Source organism: Galeopterus variegatus, unplaced genomic scaffold (genome assembly GCF_000696425.1).
Source record: "Galeopterus variegatus unplaced genomic scaffold, G_variegatus-3.0.2 Scaffold3569, whole genome shotgun sequence".
NCBI classification, from domain to species: Eukaryota; Metazoa; Chordata; class Mammalia; order Dermoptera; family Cynocephalidae; genus Galeopterus; species Galeopterus variegatus.
The window spans coordinates 19,364-39,458 of record NW_007729680.1 but is presented as its reverse complement, the minus strand read 5'-3'; the positions used below and the strand labels follow the sequence as shown (position 1 = coordinate 39,458).

The window sequence follows — 20,095 nt, the reverse complement described above, 5'->3', positions numbered from 1 at the left end:
ACCCCCCCCCCCCCCCTCCCCCCGGGGGGGGGGGGGGGGGGGGGGGGTGGACCGAGGAGGGGTGCTGCAGGCACCAGATGAGCTCTTGGAAAACTAGAAGGTTTCATGATAGGAGCTGGGGGAGAAATGCCACAGTGAGGGCCCTGCTCGAGGCTGCCTGCAAGGGCTCCCAAGGGGTTATGGTGCTCTGTTGCCAGAGTAGTCAAAAGACAGTCTTCCAGCATTCCATCCCCTTCCCTCCCTGATATTCTTGCTGCCAAATGAAATCTGGCAGCTTCTGAAAATAGCTCAGTGCTGCAGCAGGCACTCTGCCTGCCCTTCAGCAGGTTGGCACACAGCTGGGGGTGGCCACTGTGGGCAGACGCTGGCACACACAGGGCCGGGGGTGGGTGTCACATCATATACAGTGCACAGGGGCGGCACAGAGCTGGGGGCATGCTGCCATCCCTCAGCTCCTCTGACCTTTCCATGCCTAGTGAGGATGCAGTGGCCCTGGAGTCGGCCTGGCATGTTTACAAGGCTTGAGGCAACCTCTCCAGTTGGGGTGAAACCCCTAGTGAGCATCTGCCCTCAGGCCACTTTTGTCCACCCCTGACAAAGAGAAACCCAGAAACTGGGGGAAAATGCCAAAATGGTGTTTATTAATATCTGGGTGTAAAACCCAGCAGTGTTGTCCTGACATAGTTTAGGGTTTCCTACACAGGGAGAGAGGGGCCAGGAACAAGGCTAGGTGTCAGGCACTTGTCAGGCTCTTATCAGGCACTCAGCACTCAGAGGCTACCTTGAGCAGAGTGGGGCTGGGTAAACCCGGATCAGCCAGAAAAGGGCCCTCTCTGTTCTGACTTAGGCCAAAGTCAGGACCAGAACCTTCTTTCTGAACACTGCTCAGCAGCCCTCTACCACTTCAGGTCTGACTCAGAGTATAGAAAGAGACCCCCGGTTAATGGGGAGCCTCTTTGCCCTTCCCCCAACCATCCACTCACAAAAGATCTCCAAAAGGCAACCTCTGGTATCAACAGAGAGGGGCTTTCTTGCCTGGGATCTGGTGAGCAGGTAGAGGCAGGGGAACTGTACTAGCTTTTGTCACAGTGACATTTTCCAAAGTGGAAAAAGGCTAAAAATACCCCCTACCTCAGTTGTGATGAGAAACCACCCTTTGGTTAGGAGGTACTGACAGGATGGCTAGGCCCAGGGACTCCTTGTAGGGAGAAATCTGAGTACCATCTGGGCTGGGGCTGCAGCAAGGCAGGAATGGACCACCCAGGGAGGCAGGCAGACTGGACCATGCAGCCTCAGGGAGACTGAAGAGGGGTGAGCCTAAGAAGTGCAGCCAGTGTGAGAGAGACTAGCCTCTGCAAGAAGGAAGAGGTGGATGCTCGGTTGCCCCTCCTCCCCCCCCTTGCTCACTCACTCAGCATTCACAGATAGCAACACTGTCTCTGGTCACCATGACAACCAGTGGCCAATGCCTTTCTCAAGGCTGGGCCCATCTGCCCACCCTGCAGGAGGGTGTCTCCGTGGAAGAAGGGAAGCCCAGCCACAACTCCCAGTGGCCTAGAAGGTGAAAGACATGCCCCCAGGGTAAGATAGAACTGAGCCCTCACTCAGGCCACCCTGGCCAAAAGCACTGCAGCTGCAGTAGGTGGCTCCCCAGCCCCTAGGCTCTGCCCCTCTCTAGGCTCTGAGCCTGGGCTGAAGCCCTGAAGGAGGTTTTAGGTCACGGTCTTCCATCTTGAAGTTCCAAGCAACAAATTAAAACAAAACGAAATAATCCTTTTGTTAAAAGAATAATTCAGGGTCCTCAGCACACTCCAGTCTGTCACCCAGCCTGAGAGGCGTGGCTTCTCCAAGGCCCCATGAGCTACTGGTTGTTGCAGCCCTGTGAGGCTGAGGAGCCGCCTGCCTGCTTTTTTCTCCGCTTGTTGAGGAGCCGGTTGTTAGAGGTCTTCAGGTCCTTGATCTTCACCTGGTCATAGTCCACTCGCATGGTGGCCAGGGCACTGGTCATCTCCTCCTGGGAACAGATGTGGTAGGGGGCACTAACAGGTCAGGATGTACTGACCTTAAGAGCCATCACCCACCTGCCTAGGCAGCCCCTTAATAACATCATTGATGGCAGTGACAGCCTGTACTGCTCTAGTGCCCACTACTGGGCCAAGCCCCTCATATCACATAATCCTCACTATAGCCCTTTGTGGTGGACACTGAGCTTTCCATGAAGGCACAGAAAGGATACTGACTCCCTGGGACCACACTGAGGGTGAGTGGGACAGAGTACTGAACTCATGCCACCTGCTCAGAACCACAAGGCCTGCAGAGAATGCCATCTTGCTGGATACCCAGGGCACTGGGGCCTGAAGATTGTACCCTATATGCCCCAAGGCTCTGAGCTACCCCATATGCTCAAACCTGGCCTCAACTGAGTCTAAAACCAGGCTGACCACCTTCCCAAATGTTGGTTGTAAGAGAGGTTATGGCCAAAGCCCTTTGACTAAGCCCCTGGCCCAAAGCTCCTCTTCATTGAAGTTATGAGCCAGGAGCACCACTTTGAATTGCGGTAGTGCAGCCAAACGCTCAGAGTGCCACGGTTGGACCACAGGGGCAGTCACTGATGCCCTGTGCTTCAGGCACAGGTAGCCACCCACCCTGGAGTCCCTTTTTCCAAAACTCTGGAATCTTCAGGGAGACCAAGGCAGAGTCCACCCACCTTGACTTCATCCCAGTGGTCTTTGTCCTCCTGCAGCACTCGGGCTGTGTGGAGTGGGGTCTGTGGCACCACCATTGATTGCTGGAAGGAACCCCAAGACCATGGATTAGAACCTGGAGACAATTGGAACAGCACTGGCTCCCCCACCCACCTCCTCCTCCCAGTCTCAGATGGGAAAACTGAGGCTCAAAGAGGTAAAGAAGCCTGACTGGGGCAAGGGCAAAGCCAGGTTGTAGGTGAGGCACTACTACACATCTGTGAGCACAGGCCCATTCCAGCCATACACCAGGGCCTCCAGAGCCCCCACCCTCCTGCCGGGCAGCCCTGCTCCAGCTTGACAGCCTGCCTAGTGTGGGATGAGGAGGTGCTCACATTGATCCAGGGATGGTTCATGAACTGTGTGATGGTCAGCCTCTCTGTGGGGTCTGTCTTCAGCAGGAGGCGGATCAGCTCCTTGGCTGGGGAGGTCAGGGACGGGAGGGGAGAGGTGAGGTTTCAGGGCTCCTCAGAATCAGTCTCCCCACACTTTCCCACAGACCACAAGTTCTGTTGGGGCAAGGGCTTGAGGTGCTCCCAAATTCCTAACTCACAGAAATGGTGAGCTTACAACTTTCTTGTTGGATAACTTGTTAAGAAGCAATAGATAACTAATACAGGGCAGACTTGTTTATGTTCCCCAGAAGGAAAAATATGAACAGGGAATAGGAGTTAGAGGTAGTTTTGAGGAGGCAAGTTTTGAGCCCATTTGGCATATGCAGAAACTGCAGCTCAAAAAGGTTAAGTGACCTGCCTAGGGTCACACAGCTGGGAAGTAGGGGAGCCAGAATTTGAACATAGGTTAGTTTGACACCAAAGTAATGTCTCCCAGAATGAGGGCCACAGGAGCCTGGGGGACAGGCTGGGGCAGAGAAGTTCACTCACCATCCTCAGATACCTCTGACCACTCAGGATTGGGGAAGCCATACTGGCCCAGGCGGATCCTCCTCTTCATCCCTGGGGAGATGGCCTGGCCCGTGTTGGAGTAGAAGGGTGGGAAGCCACACAGGCTGGGGGAGGGAGGAAGTCATTCATCATAGGGGTAGGGGACAGTGCCAGCGTGGACCCATTCTCCACCCCAAACCCCCAAGTGGGAAGACAGACAGCCAGACACAATGGCAATAATACCAGACTTCTGGACTCCTGGGCACATCCCAGGAATGCCATCAGCCCTTGGCATGGGGAGTCTATCGGGCAGCCTAAAGGAGTGGGGTCCCCTGATCAGAAGGGAAGGGCAGCCTACACGAGGAGTGAGGCACACAAGCCCCGCACCAGGACATGGCAGGGGGGCAGGCAGAAGTGGTACTGAGGGTGCATAGTGGGGGTGGGGGCAGGAAGTGGAAGCAGGGGGTGGGATGGTACTCACAGAATGTACATGATGACACCCAGAGACCACATGTCACACGACTTGTCATACTTCTCTGGACCCAGGACCTCAGGGGCTGCCAAGGCAGAGGGCATAGGAGGACTCTCAGCTCCAGGGGTCTTGGAGCCCAGGTGGGAGCCTGAATCCTGGGCAAGGTGGGGAGCAGGTGCCCAGGCTGGGAGGTAGGGCAGAGCAGACTGGTGTCTGGCACCTTCTAGGAAGGCAGCATGTGTGTGAAGTTGAGGGAGAAAAAAAAGCTCCCAGAAAAAATAAACCACTTGCAGACAGCCCCCTAGCTCCTTTGGGCCCTGGGCCCCTCTGCCAGTCTCAACCTTGGTGAGGGAGAAGAGGAGGAGAAGGCCAGTCTCTGGCTTGAGGTAGAAGAGGGCAAGTGGGTCCTGACATAAGCAAGGAGGGCCTCAGCCCACCAGCTGCCCTGTATCCTTGCCTCCCTGAATGCACAGCTAGGTCATGGGCAAGGAGGAGCTGGGAGCAGTGCTCTGCATTCCACTGTCAGCTTGGCCACCAACCCATGGGGCCTTGGTCTTCCTATCTATGCAATGAGGTGTGCAGGCCAGAAGATTTCTAAGTAAAAATGCTGCAATATACACACTAGTAAAGAGGGTGCCATTTCAGTTGTCTCAGAGGGCTTGCCACCCCTTCGGCAGCCCTCCCAGAAGGTCTCTCCTGAGGGAGATGAGCCTTATGTCATCACCTCATTCTCAGGCAAGGGGCACTTTTGGCAGGGGCTTTTCCAGATCTGGGGGCTCCCTAGTTATAGGGGAGAAGGGATCTTTTCCAGGAAGCATGAGTATGTGTATGCCCCCAGGCCCCATCCATGCCCTGGACTAAGGGACCCTCTCTCACAAGGCAGGTAGCCGGTACCCTGTGTCCCTCTAAAGTAGGAGGAAAGGCCTGCCCACTTTCTGAATATGAATCCCAGGAAGATAAAAACTGGAGAAAAACAACCACGGTTGGGCTCTGTCCCAAGCTGATGGCAGCCTTTCATCACATATATATTTAGAGCTACTGTGATGTCATTCAGCTAACAGGCCACAGCCAGAATTTTCCTGGATCTATTTTCAAAAGCAGAAGCTGAAGTTTGGGAGAATATTTTTGCAGCCTCCGGCCCCCCACCTCACCCACCTCCATGCAGACAGAATTCTTCCCCTCCCTTCTCACTGGGCTTTAACCATTTGGTTTCTGCAACCCACTGCCTGCCCCATACAGTGTATAGTTAGGGTGGGAAGGTACAAACCATGTCCCAAGAACTCACCCACATAATAGGGAGTGTAGCAGGGTGTCTGCAGGGCATTTTGGGTGGTCTCCTTGGCAAAGCCAAAGTCGGTGAGCTTAAGCACTGCATCTTTCTCCTTGGATGTGTAGAGCAGGTTTTCAGGCTAGGCCGGGAAGGGAAAATATTGGTTTGGAGTTAGGTATCATGCGGGAGCAGAGCCCCAAAGTGATCTTCAGACTCCCTCCCCTCCATCCCAATGCAGAAGGAGCCAGGTCCATCTCATAAAAACACCTAGGCCTTGGCCACCAACAATGTGGGCCAAATACAGAGAGGATCAACATAACACCTTCATCCACAGTGGGGAAAGTGAGGCGGGTGTTCAGCCAAGGCTGGAATGACCAAGTGCCATAGAGAGCCTAGGGGTAGGAACTTCTGATCCTGAGTCGGTGATGCTGCCATGAAATGCCAGAATGAGGGTGCCACGGAGGGAAGGCAGACTGCTCAGAGCCAGTGCTGCCAAGCACATTTCCCACACCCAGCCCAAAATTAAGCCCACAGGACCCACAGGACAACAACTGCAGGAGAGAAGGCCTCCACGGTCCAGACTCCAGGAGCTGCACAGAGACAAGTCTTTCTGGTTGTAAAGTACAGAGAGGCACTGCAGATGAGGACGGTGGAGAGGTGTACATGGAGGAGGTAGCCCTGAAACTGGCTTTTAATGAACAAATAGGATCTAAGCTCATGGAGAGGAGCATGAGGGACCCCCAAGTACAGCTGAGGTAGAAGAAGAGGGTGTTAAATGGAGCTCCCATTTGGAGCCTGTGGAATCTATTTCTCAGGTTCTGTTTGAGATGATCTGACCTTGGATTGGAATTCAAACAGAGAAGAAGGTTTAGTCAATACAAGGGAATCTCTTCTGCAGAAGGATTTTCTCCTCTTGGGAAAACAAGAAGCCAGGGCCAAGGTAAAGCTAGGATTCAGAAGGTGAGTTTGCTGTGGCTCCACATGTATCCAGAATCCAAGGATAACTGCACAGGTTGGGAGTCCTCAGCCAGAGGAAGGGCCTGAGGCAGCAAGTGCACCCTCAGCTCTCTTCCGCCCAGTCTTGGGAGGAAATAAGCCAATAGGAAAATGGCTCTAGGCCTGGGGCAGAGGGCCAAGGAGGTGCAGATTCTGTTCTGATTGTGGCTCACACATACATGTTTATGTGCGCACATGCATGTGTGCATGTGTATGCAAGGCTGCATCAGTTTGCATTTCATTCATCTGATTGCAATGACCTCTAAGACCCAGTCCTTCCAGTATAGCATATTTGGACAGCTGAGCTTCCAGAACGTCCCTCAAAGCCATTTACTGGAAGAGCAAGCAGGCCCAGCAACTGGGACTTCCTCTGTTCCTTCCTCCAGTGCCCAGCAAATGGCTTCTTTCCCTTAAAATGCTGTAGTTAGAGGGTGTAATCTGTCTGGCTGTGACCTCCCAGAAGCCCCAACAGTACCAGGAAGCCCCTGCCTGAGACCTGGCACATTGCATGTACACAAAATTTCTTACTAAACAAGTGAACAAATGAATGAATGAATCTCAGTGCAGTAACTACACAGCCTCAGGCAAGCCACTTAATCTCCCTCTGAGTCTCGGTTTCCTCATCTGTAAAATGGATAATGGCATCTATCTCACAGGGCTGGGTGAGGATTAAACAAGATGCTTGTCAAGGCCTACTGGGTTGAGGTAGTCACTCAGTAATTGTTATGACTATTGGGAATACACAGTATTTAAAGCAAACAAGGAGACCCATCTGGTAAGAGCAGAATGAGTATGCTGAAACCATGAGAGAAGAAGCTAAGAGTAGTCTGGGCCAGGGAGCAGAGGCTGTGAATGCTGACCAAGGAACTTGGCCTCCATGCAGCAGGTGCTGGGAACCATCAGGGATTATGGAGTGGGATAGTACCCCTTCCCCTGGTTCCCCAACCTGGGTCCTGGAGCCTCACCTTGACATCTCGGTGGGCGATGTTCTGGCTATGCAGGAACTGGATGGCAGTGCCAATATCCTGCATTATCTCTGCAGCCTCTGAAGACACAGACAGGGGGAGGGGATCAGTGATGCTACCCAAAGGTCAGGTAACCTGGGAGCTCCCACCCTATCATCCCTCCTGGGCACCATCTAGCAGGCCAGCACAAGATGGCAACAGCACTCCTGTACCCAGAACCTCTGTCCCAGAACTCCCAGACACCCCAGTTTACTCCAAGGATGCCCCCAACCTACCTGGACCTCTTTTCTCAGGCCTAAGCTATCTCTCTCCAACTCAACTGCTGGTCAGCACCAAGAGACTTTGAGGCCTCCATCCCAAGCGTTCATCTCCAATAAGGTCTCACAGACTCACAGAACCTCTTGGAGTCATGGACACTCTCTCCCACCCTCTCTTGTTCAGATGGGAAGACTGAGGCAGAGAGAGAAGCAGGGCCTTGCCCAGCAACTCTGGTATGTCCCTCTTACCCTGAATCCACCACTGGTCCGGCTGTGTGTACATACCTCTCTCAGTGAAAGCCTGGTCACCACGCTCCTGAATCCTGCTGAACAACTCACCACCTTCCATGCTGGAAGAGAATGTGACTGTAAGCAGAGAGGGGGAGAATCGGGCATCAACCTGCCTCTGCCCTGAATCATTGGCCCAAGTGTCAGGTCCTACTGCTTCTTCCCAGGAGAATAGCCACTGTCAGCCTCCCTGTGCCTTGCAGAACCTGGTACCTGGTGAGCTGTCAGCTTGGATGGGTTGAACTGAACTCTTAGAACTAGGAGAGGGTGGTGGGTTCTGATCCCTGCTGGGAAGCCCCTGTGTTTCCAGTGACACTATCCCTATCTGGCTGGTAGGTCTTAGGCAGCTCCAACCTCATCCAAGTCTCAGTTTCCTCAAACATGGAATGAGATGTCAATTATCATCATGACCATTGTTCTGTGAGCTCCTACTCTGTGCTGTGCCCTGGGCTCCACCTTTCAGGCACACTGTTGTGTGACCCTGGGCTGTTTTCTTTACCTCCCTGTGCCTCAGCTACCTCTTGTAAAACAGGGATAATAGCACCAACCTCACACAGTCATGAAAATTGAATATGTGATACACATGGGGCACTTAGAATGGAGTCAGACACAGAATGAATACTACATTAAGATCTTCCTCTATATTTTACATGTGCCTTAGAGAGATTCAGAGAGGTTAGCAGCTGCCCACGGTCACACAGCTAGTGGGCGGCAGAACCAGGATATAAACTCAAAATCTTAAGAGCTGGCTAACCTGTGGGGGGAGGGAGGACTTAAAAGGCAGACAGGGAGGAGCTGGGGACCCACACATGGGGCCCATGTTCCACTATCCCTCAGGGGCTGAGGTGGCACCCAGAGCTGCTATCTGAAGAACAGAGAAAGCTCCTAGAAGCCTAGGGGCCACAGAGGTACCAATGGGGCACCAAGGCAAAGTGGGATGACATACCATTCCATGATGATGAGGAGACAGCGCTTGCCATGATGCATGTTTTCATACACGTCCAAGATGCTCACAATGTGGGGGCCACCCGAGGCCTGCCAGTGGTGGTCCACCTCTTGCCGGGCCTTGGGGCTGTCATACAGGAGCTGTAGGTGTGCAGGCACAGAGAATGTCAGGCTCAGAGCCCACTGCCCTTACTTTGCAGAAAAAAACAAGTAAGCTTAAAGAGGCCTGTGACCTGCCCAAGGTCACACAGCATATGATGGCAGAATGAGGATTCGAATCCAGGTTTCCCTGACTCGTGGTCTAATGAGCCTCTGGACTTGAGGGTCAGCCCTGTGCTCAAACAGCTTGGCTGGTAGCTCAGGGATGATCTGGGAAGTGGCTGACAGACTAGAGAGGCCCAGAGGCCAGAGAAGCCCCTTCTCAGGGGCAGCAAATGAAGTGGAAATTGAGTGGGTTTTGTAGTCAAATCACACATCAGCCATGGGACCCCAAGCCAGAGGCACACATCCCTCGAGCCTCATTTTTACAATGGGGATGATACAGTTACTCCATTACCAAGGCCAGAATTGTGAATTATGCATGTAGAGTGCACAGGATGGCACCCTCAGCACCTTCTCTATGATCCTCATCCAGCACCTCTGTGCGAGACAAAAACAAAGCAGAGGACACTAGGGCTGTGCTGACATGCAAATCTGCCCCGCAAGTCTTAGTGTGACCAGCAGAGTGCTGCAGCATGACGGCAGGCTTCCTCAAGCAGGGGTTGAGGCCTGTGTCCATGAGTCCATCCCTCATGATGGAACACAGCCCAAACTGGAGAGAGACAGGCCACACTGCTACAGGAATGACAGTAATTAAGACTTCAAATTCTCCAGGAGTGGGTGTGGGAATAAAACTGTCATTACTAAAAGAAGGGCTTCTAAAATGAGTTGTTTGATCATGACCACCCAGTCAGTCCCCAGCTTCCAGGGTAACACGGTAGCTTCCCTGAGAACTGCTGTGCAGGGCCAGGGCAGCCATACCACCCTCACTGCTGGAGAGGTGGGGCCACCTCAAGGTGACCTGACTGCCCAGCCTCCACCCTCATCCCATGCCTACAGACCCCAGGTGAAGATCCAGAGGTAGAGACTGGGGGCAGAAAACCCTAGCTGAGGGAGACGACAGTCAGATAGAGTGAGATGCGGGTTTGGGATTGAATTCCGCCGACGACTCCGTGTGACTTCATGGAACATTCACAGCTCCAAGCCACAGCCCACAACTCTGTAAAATGGAGTAATAAGTCATCTCCACAGGATGCATCACAGCAAGGCAGGCATTAGGTGGGCGGGTGTCAGGATCCTTGCTCAGGTTAACTCAACCCTAGCCCACGGCTGCCAACCATAAGATAGATCATCGGAAATGAGCAAGGCCCTGGAGTACCACTGATCGGAGAAGCTGTAGTGGGAGGAGAAGTCAGCATGCAAGGGGAGATGGCCCAGAATGGGGAGAGCAGAGACAAGCCATCCCCTGGCAGGGTTGTGCACCCAAGGCCCAGCCACATTTTCTTTCCTAACTGAGAAGGGCTGAAGACCAGGCTTGATGTCCAAGCCCAGAGCTTGGATCTGCCCTGCCCTGCTCAACAGCCTCAGAACTGTGGGTTGCACCTGGCCTTAGTTTCCTCCTCTGCAGGATGGGGTGAACCAAGCTACTTTACATGGGGTACCATGGGTGGTAGGCTCTGGGACAAAGCTCTCTAGGTGAAGGTAAATTCGGGTAAGTGGCATCCCAGGGAGTGGAGAGGAAGGCAGTGGTTTCTTGAATCTGCTGCCCCTTGGCTGCTCCTCCAGCTCTGGAGCTGCCCTCCTCAACCCCAGCCTGGTGCAAGGAGTACAGGAAGCCAAGGGCTGGACACGCCCTCTACCAGCTCTGGTGTCCCTGCTCCATTAACCAGACCAGGCCATGGGTGTGTATGGAGGCTGCTCTGGACAGACGCTCCTAGCCAGGACACTATGGGTCCCTTGCTCCTGCTGTCCTTGCCTCCCAGGGCACCCCTCCATCTGCCCACACAGCTCCTGAGCACTAGCTTCTTCTCACAGTGCTGGGCACAGAGGGCTCGGCCACCCCCATTCACCACACCAGCTGGCCTCCCCTGTGTCCTGAGGCAGCTCGAGCCAGGGATACCCCAGTCCTTAGCCACAGGACCCAAGATGCACCAACCTCCCTCACTGCACCCCTTTACTCCTTTCCCTCCTAACTTTCCCCCTGCCCTGCTCCATCCCCTCCTTCCCAGCCTGACTTGACCATCTCCTATCAGGCTTCCTAGGCTGGCATCTCACCCCACGGGAAAATCCTCTCTCTTCTCATAAAACCTGAGCCCACAGGTGGACATTCTCAATGGGATCCTGCCTCTCTCCCTCTGCCTCATCTCCACCAGTGGCCATTGACCACTTCTCCATGTCCTCCAGATAAACATCACCTCCTCCCCTGGCACTCAGGGCTTATCTTCCTCTCCCACCCCATTTCCTGCAACTCCTGGTCACAAACTACTTTTTTTCTAGCCAGAATGATGTACCTTTTGTTCCCAAACAGGCCTCATTCTCTCAAGTCTCCATGTCTCTGACTATGCTGGTCTCTGCCACCTGCATTCTTGCCCCACCTTCTCCATTGGGTCAACTCTTTCTTTTTGAGAAACCTGGGCCCAGTTTCTGCCTCTGGAAAATCCTCCCAGCACCTCTCCCAATGTTTTTGCCTCTGTTCCTCCTACTAGGATGGGAGCAGCTTGAGGGTAGAGGCAGATTAGGTTAACCTGGGGGTCCCTGGCTGGGGAGTGGCAGGAAACATTGGGCTTTTGAGCAAATAAAGGATGGGAGGATGGGCATGGGGCTGGAGGGGGGCAGAAGGTACAAGAGGGAGAGGTGCAGGGAGGTAGATGGCCAAGGAGGGGCCAGAGAGCCTCACAGCCTGGGCCTGCACCCTGTGCTCTGCTGAGGTGGAGGAGCAGGTGGAGCTGCTCTGAGTTGGAGCCTCTCAATGCTTCCTGCCTCAGTCCATATTTAGGAACCCATTTCCCACATGGATTAAAATAGTCCTCCAAGTGCCAAGGCCCTGAGAATAGGCATGGGGCAGGGAGAGGGCTGTCCCCAGATGAAACAATAAATGTCCCTACTGGCTTCTCTGCAGGGGAGATCACAGGAGCCAGAGCCCTGGACCTGAGCCGACCCAGGGCCAACTGCCAAGAAATCCCCTGAGCTGTCACTCCTGACTCTTTGGGTTGACGCTGAACATAGCCCCAAAGCTCCTAGAGCCTCTCCTCATCTTTCTTCCCCATACCCAGAAACTTCTCCTCCTCCAGGACTCCCATCAATGTCACCTCCTCTCAGAAGCCCTCCCTGACCACCTTGTCTAGAAAGGACTTCAAGAGTCCCTCTTTCTTCACCCTTTATTTTTTCATTCTTTATATATATGCTTTGTTTATTGGGGTACAATTTACCTACAGTAAAATGTAGAGGTCTCAAGGGTCCAGTTCAATGAGTTGTGACAACTGGATACATCCCTGGGACACATACCCCCAACAAGACAGAAAACACTCTGAGCTCCCCAGAAAGCTCTCACGTCATAGCCCTTTCTACCTTCTGAGCAGCACTTGCTCACAACCTGCAATTAGCTTGTTCCTCTGACGACTCTTTAAACACACACTTACAGATATTGCAGTTTCAATGTGCTGGCTCTGTCTGGAGCACTTTATAAATATTAGGAGGAAAGAACTTTATTATCACCATTTTTTAGATGAGAAATTGAGGCACAAAGAGGGGAAGTAGCTGGTCCCAGATCACACGCTGTTCCCCAAGCCAGGCAGGCACTGCACTGCCTCCCTCATCACACTGCAGGCCCACAGACCATAGCCAGTCTGCCTGCTCACCTCTGGGTCCCAGTACTGGGGCACAGAGCCTGGCACAGAGCACTGGCTCAGATAATATTTGTAGATTTAACGAACAAGTCTATAAAGTGAGAATGAGAAGAAACATTCTCAAACCGTCATGAGGACAAGATAAGATGAAATTGAGGCCCCAAAGAGGCTCAGCAAGCGGGAGACATGACAACATAGCCAAACTTGCTCGCTGCTGCCCAAGGGCAGCCTGTACCTCACCTACCCTCTCAGGTGAACCAGACTTTACTTCCTCTTCCAGGAAGCCTACTATGACTGTTCCAATCCACAGGCATTGCTACATTGAATGAAGTTGGCTTCATTCACTCAGGAACATGACTCCACACTATCATGAAAGGTGTCCCCAAGCAAGAGCTTCATCTTCCCAGGCAAGGGAATGAGCACAGGGCCAAGAGACAGGAGGTCCAGGTTCAACTCCTTGGGCCAGTCCCATTTCCTCTCTGGGCTTCTGTTTCCCCATTGTTAAGCTGCAGGGCTTGGCCTAGATGGGGTCAGGGGGAGGAAGGAGTAACAAGGGGAACCTCTGGACAGGAGTTTCTTGCAATGTATTTACTGTAGTTTCACTCCCACATCACTGTCCCCATGGAGCAGCCTCTAGGTCTCCATGGACTCCATGTCCACACACCTAAGCCCACTGGGGGCTACCTGGAATGGACAATGGTGTCTTGGTCCCCAGTCATAGCTGGGAAGACAAGAAGATGGGGAGGGAGCTTCTGACAATCCAACAGACCCCCATCTTTCTTCACTCCCATCCTATGTCCCCTGAGCTCCCCAAGGGTCCACCAAAGCTGAAGGGCTTGTGATGGCACCTGGGCAGCTCCACAGCTCCAGCTAGTGCCCAATAGGCACAGGCGCACACACATACATACACACACACCACACACACACACACAAACACCTGTGACGTGGAACCCTGGCTTTCTCCTAAGGACGGGAGCTCCTGGTTATACTTGAGGTATGGCCCCCATTTCTGAAGCTCAACAAGCATCAAATTTGAGATGACATTTCCTTGAACAAATGACAAAGCTCTGTCCTCAGGCTTTGATGCAGTGGTTTCCACCTCTCCCTTCTCCCCTCATCCTCCGTGGCCAAATTCTCTCACCTGCTCCCAGAGCCAGCAGCCAGATGGCCGAGACTCCTACCAACCTCACCAGCCAGTGAACCCCAGAACAAGTTGAAAGCAGAGGGGCCTATTCCCTATACAGACACTTGCCCGTGCCCCTCCAGCATCGCCAGGTGGAATGGGGGCCTCAGAACAGGCCAGGCCCCCTTGCCACCTCCAAGCCATGTCCTTTCCCACCCAAGGACAGAGCTTATGTGTGGGTGGAGAAATTCTCGGGCTCCAGAGCTGGGAAAACAACAGCAGCATTTGCCTGTTTGGAAAACAATTTGCAGTTTACAAAACACTCTGCTGTCTCTTATCTCATGGGAATGCTTGGTGCCACCCTGTGAGGCAAGCAGGGTGGGGACCATTAGCCTGATTTACAGATTGAGGAAAGAAAGGCTTAGGAGAATGAAGTCATTGCCCTGGGGCCTCCAGCTGCATGCAGCATGGCAAAGCTGCAGAGGGAGAACAGGACTTTTGAGAGACCATCCAGACAACCCCTCCCTGAGGAGAAATGAGAGGAGCGGTTGTTTCCAAGTTGGAGAGGCATCGGCCAAAGCCACAGCTTGCACAAGACTTGGGAAACTTGTTTTAAAATAAATGTGTGCATGAGTCCGTGGGTGTGTACATATGTAGGGGTATGGGGAGAGTTAGGGGGTGGCATCTATGTGCACAGGAACATGAGTGTGTGCATGCATGCATACATGCACGTGTAGGGGTGCTTGCATGGGTGTTTAGGTAGTATAGGGTGGAGGATGGGGTTGGGTGTCCGCCCATGGACATGCATGTGTTTCCCCCTCTGTGATGTTGAGTTTGAACTCCTAGAGAGTGGGATACACCCATCTGCCTATTTATTCATCCAATATTTTCTATTTCACTGAAGTGCCTAGCAGAAAACTAGCCCCAGAGAGGTGTACAAGAAAGACTGGGGGTCTTGCGGCCACAATTCAACCTGTGACAGCCTTGCTCAAGAAGGTAACCAAGCTCTGATCCCTCCATTCAGATCTCTTCTCCCACCGAGGCCCCATCTCCACTATAGAGCCCAACACCTCTCATTGCCCAGAGTTGGAAAAGCACTCTGTCTTCCTAGAGCATCAAAGAGAGCTGGTATGTTTTCAGCAACTCTGTAAAGATATAGCCTTAGGAACCAGCCCCCAACACCCATCTCCAGCCACCCCCCAGCCAAGGAAGGGCCACCTACCCAGGTCCACATGCTCACCCATACAACCAATGTCTCCATCTATCTCACCCCAGAGCTGGGCTCTTCTTTTTTTTTTTGTCTTTTTGGTGACCGGCCACGGCCACACCGTGCCCAACCAGTGAGTGCACCGGCCATCCCTATATAGGATCCGAACCCGCGGCGGGAGCGCTGCTGGGCTCCCAGCGCCGCACTCTCCCGAGTGTGCCGCGGGGTCGGCCCAGAGCTGGGCTCTTCTAAAGTAAAAGAGTTTACGGTATCTTCATCTGTCTCTCACACACAGGAGGCATCAAGGCCACCAGTCTGGATAAGCAGCTTCCTCCAGCACCCCCCAAACAAAACCCCAACCTCCACAGCCCTGGCAAGTTAACCTACAGTCCTGGCCAACCTGCTCTGTGGCCTCTGCCAGAACACCCACTCTTTCCGGGGGAAAGAGAGCTGACTTTTAATCTCTTCCATCAATGAGGCAGTAACAAATTCAAAAGCTGAAGTTCTGGATTTCACAAAAACCCACAACCTGAAAGGCATCAGCCCTACAGCAAAGGGAACCTCCTGGAGGCCAGGGATCTAGTTCCTCTCACTACCCCATGAGGCACTCAAAGTCCCATTATTTCCACAGGCCCTGCTTATCGACAACAGGATTCAAGCATTTTACTATTCTACAGCATGATAGAAGCCAAATAGAACAAAAACATCAGATTCTCCTTAGAATGAAGAAAAAGATAAAATGTACCAGAAACCCGTTTACGTTCTTAACTGTACATGAGGACAAATTTTAATTCTGAGCTTCCTGGAAATCTTGGCAAAGAAGGGAAGTAGGTAGGCTCTGCTGCTTTCATCATCCCATGAAGACACAGACACTCTGAACTTTTTCCATGATCAAATTCTTTAGGGATTTAGCATCAAACCTTATATGAGGGAAAAGTAAAACATTCTGGCAACGCCTTCAACAGCAATTTTGCAAAAAGTACAGCAAGATTCAAATGAACATATGTAATACAGATTTGCCCATAAAGACTGAGGCCAGCACATGGCACTATATTGCCTGGTACGGCCGCCAGGAGTGCTGAGATAACATTACCAGGCCCTTTACTTTCTTGGGATTCCAGCTTTGTTCTGTGACAGAGGACAGAGAGGAGAGAAGCGACAAGGACTGGTATGTCCCCCCAACACCTTCTCTCCCACCTCAGGGGACTCATCTCACCCTCAGGCAAGGGCAGGCCATTGATTCAATGCTGATTAAACCACAGTGCACATGCTCAACACCAAACACTCAGGCAGCAAAACCAAACAGAACGTTATATGAAAGTTTCGATTCTTATTTTTTCATTGTGAGTTTCCCCTGTTCTCTACAGAGAGAAGCTGCGGACAAAAGAAAGCACTTTGTCCCTCCTTACTCTCTTCTTGACAAGAAGTTTCAACTCAGTCATCTCTAAGATCTCTTCTGGCTCCCAGTTCTATGGTTATTTGGGATATTTCTTTCCCATGGAGGCACATCTCTCATTTTATAAGAGACACCCCTGGAATAACAGGATTCATTTCACAGCCATTTGTAAAGACCACCCCTGCCTTGTGCTGCTGGCACCCATGTGGATTATTAACACATTTGGCCCTGGCCAGCCAGTGTGACCCTTGCTGGCTGTTTTGTCCACTGAGAGATGGGCCACAGCCTTGGCCTCTGCTCTGGGGACAGACATCAGGGATGGGACTGACCCCAAGTTCAGGGTTCAGAAGCAGGAATTTCCTTCAAGACCTCAGCATGTCTTTAGAAAGCTGGAACCCTGCCCCCCCACCACCACCCTTCCCCTCTCTCTTCCCAAGGGCATCAGTGCTATTTGGAGAGCTGGCAGTAGTGTCAAATCTAAGGTTTTAGCCACAGTTTCAAATTAGAGCCTCAGACATGTGCCATTATTCTCTCACACACTCATTTTCCCAGCTTTTGTAGCTCATTAAGGGAGCTAATGGAACCAATTTTGCAGCTATGGATTAGCTGGCCTCATGCCAGATCAGACCTTGCTTCATTAAGTTCTGACCACATCTTATCCTCCATCTCACCCTGTCCATTTACCTCTCCTCCTCACAGGCTCAGTTCCAGGGAGGTTGGCTCACATGATACCACTGACCCAAATGCCCAGGCCCCAGCTGGCTGCTCAGGGAATGATGGGGTCAGACCAGTGTCAGCACCCCTCTGTCCCTGGTGCTCAGCCATGCCTGTGCTGACACCAACTCATACAATGCTCACCATATCCCGGGAAGAACCAGCAGCACCCTTGTACCTGTGGGGAAACTATCACTCTCAAAGTCACACAGCTGGATAGTGAGATCCAAGACTTGAACCTATACCTGTCATCTTCCAGGGAGCAGGGATCACGCAGACAGCTGCTTCGCCCCCTTTCCACACAGCCGCGAGGCTTGGAGTGGGCACTCGTCCCCACAACACCAGCCTGGGGAAAACACGAGAAGGCCCGGCTGCTCCTCCCTGGAGCTCAGCCCCATACCGCTGGGCCTAAACCAGGCTCTGCAGCTTAGTGGCTATCACAAAAATGGCGTATGTTCAAGGAGCCCCTGCCCTGTACCAGGCACATTACACCCATTAGTCTTTGCCCTTCCACGACTGCATTGTTTTCCACCACTTTCAATAGAGGACACTGGGGCTCAGGGGGGGTTTGTGGCTTCGCCAGGTCACATGTTCATACATGGCTATCTCCAAGTCTGGGAGTTCTTTGGGAACCAGGATTCAAACCTCATCCCCAGGGAGACCTACCCATTTACAGATTCCTTCTTAGCTCTTGCCAACATTTACTGGCCTTGCCTGGGAGCCAAACCTGGAGCTGGGGCTAAAAATGCTGCCATGGGCACTCTGTCCTCACGTTTTTGGAGTCTACTGCCAATTGGAGCACTTGATGAGGATATAGGTACAGGGAAACTGTGCCTGGCTCCTTCTCTTCCCTTCTCCTCTCTTTCCAGAGCCAGAACCTGGCAGAGCAGGCAAGAAGGGGAAGGCCAGCCCCTTCGAGGGAACCCAGGAGCAAGGAAGGCCCCCAAACAACTACTCTCCTTCTAGGCCTAGGCTGATAGGGTAGGGGGGCAGCTGACATGCTGGGAATCTCCTTGACCTCTTCCCAACAGAATCCTGGAAGGGGAGGGAGAAGCTGAGCGTCTTCCCAGGAAACACTGCTGACAGGAGAGCCAACACACATTTTGAAACTGTCAAGCCTCAGGTACATCAGTCTACTTCAATTTGCTAAATTTTGATGGGCTCAGTTTGTCTGATTCTCCCCAGCCCCAGACAACCTGGAAACAAAGGCAAAAATGCCAGGTCTGGGGAAGGTGGAGAGAGTGGGAGGGATGCTTCCAGAAAGAGAGAGCTGAGCAGGGAGGGGGTATGACAGTGGGAACATGAGAGCTAGTTGGGGCAGGCCAGAAGGTCCCATTGTCCCAGGCCAGGGACCACACACTGCAGGACAGCTGTTGCCATAGGGCTCCAGGTCAGACAGACCTGGACACAGAGGCCAGTTCCATCCCCCACTCACCTATGGCCTTGGGCAGGCCATTCAACCTCTCTGAACCTCCCTGGTGTAATCTGGAAAGTGGGGACAGTGACAGTACTCATGTTCCCAGGTAGTCATGAGGATAGAATGAGAACACACACAGAATGCAAATTAACACAATGACAAGCGCATACTGAGTATGTTGAGAGGCTACTGCATCACGGGTGGAAATGGGTTTCAAGGTTTGCTTGAGGGCTCCTGGCTTCAGGATTTCCCTGGGTCTTGCTTGGAGGTGGCCTCACACTTTTCCCTCCCTGTTTTCCAGAACTCAAGAAAATACAGCCTCTGGGACCCAGAGGAGGTAGACCCCCTCCAATCCAGCAGGTCACAGGAAATGGTCTCAGATCCTCCAAAAGGCAAGTTCAGACTGGGCTTTTCAAAGGTGGACCAAGAATCATTAATCTCTAAGTTTTGCTATGCAAGGCTCAGTAAGGAGGGTACAGATCTTCCAGGGTGGGGAGAGGGTGGCTGATCTCAGGGGAGGGACCCTGGGGAGTGGGGAACAAGGATGAGAGCTGGGGACCCAAGCCAAGGAACTAACCCAGCTGTCAGCTTTGATCAACTGGAGGAGGCAACACATCCCCACTTCTCTGTGGCAGCCCCCACTCTCCCAGGTGGAAAACACATTTATACCCCTTGATTCCTCCATGCATCCTTTTAAGCAATGTCCCCTTCTGCAAAGTGTGTGACTCTGGGCCAGTCCCTCAACCTTCCTGAGCCCCAGTTCCCCATCTGTAAAATGAGTACGCACTCTCCTCACACATGGCACCTGTTTTATAAGTGGGGAAAGAGGCCCAGAGAGAGCTATGGCCTCCTCCCACATCCCAGAAGTTACACAGTAAGTGGCAGAATCAGAAGCCACTCTGCCCCTGGCAGGGGCCACATCCCATCATTCCACCCAGAGCCTTCCTGTAGGGGGCTGTGGGGAGGCCATATTGACCCCTTATGAGCCCCCGAGTACTTACTCAGAAAATCCAGGTTCTATTATCCTCCGTTAACTTCTCAGAGGAAAAAAGGATTTTTCTGTCAAAATCAGCTACATTATTTGTGAAACATTACCCTGGTTCTGTTTCTTCTAAACAGTGTAAAAATAGAATTTTTTTATCATAAGACTGGAAAATTTTAGCAAACACAAGTGTTTTGTTCTAATCTCAGAAATAACGTCCTTTCAGTGGCCCTTCCTCATGAAAAGACCCCACCCTTGCCATAGAATATGTGCCCCCAACTGGCCATTTGTGCTGCAATAATGCCCACATAGCCAGCACAGGGTTACAGAGGGCAGTGGCCACCTTCTGTGAGCAAGGGGTGACCAGGACAAGTGAGGCCATGTCCAGGTGACCCCTGCTGAGGCATCCAGTAGGCCATGCTTCAGGCCAGCTCTGGAGAGAGGAGACCCAACATCTTTTAGCTCTCAGAAGAATGACAGCTGCTCTCTTCCCTGGAGGAGATGTCACAGAGATGACATAGAATTAAGAAGTGGGGGGGGGGGGGGGAAGG

General features: G+C 52.5%; 1 protein-coding gene across 1 annotated transcript in view; it reads right to left on the bottom strand.

Moving 5' to 3' along the window:
• Positions 1 to 619: 619 nt before the first annotated feature.
• Positions 620 to 20,095, bottom strand: part of MAPKAPK3 (mitogen-activated protein kinase-activated protein kinase 3) — a 29,507-nt gene continuing 10,031 nt past the window's right edge. Inside the window, exons 2-10 of the mRNA XM_008585435.1 lie at positions 8,823 to 8,962; positions 7,874 to 7,938; positions 7,332 to 7,411; positions 5,386 to 5,509; positions 4,110 to 4,185; positions 3,629 to 3,753; positions 3,080 to 3,165; positions 2,708 to 2,788; positions 620 to 2,014 (exon numbers count right to left, since the gene is read on the bottom strand). Coding sequence (XP_008583657.1) covers positions 1,862 to 2,014; positions 2,708 to 2,788; positions 3,080 to 3,165; positions 3,629 to 3,753; positions 4,110 to 4,185; positions 5,386 to 5,509; positions 7,332 to 7,411; positions 7,874 to 7,938; positions 8,823 to 8,962 — 930 coding nt within the window. The 3' untranslated portion in view covers positions 620 to 1,861. The remainder of the gene's footprint in view (positions 2,015 to 2,707; positions 2,789 to 3,079; positions 3,166 to 3,628; positions 3,754 to 4,109; positions 4,186 to 5,385; positions 5,510 to 7,331; positions 7,412 to 7,873; positions 7,939 to 8,822; positions 8,963 to 20,095) is intronic.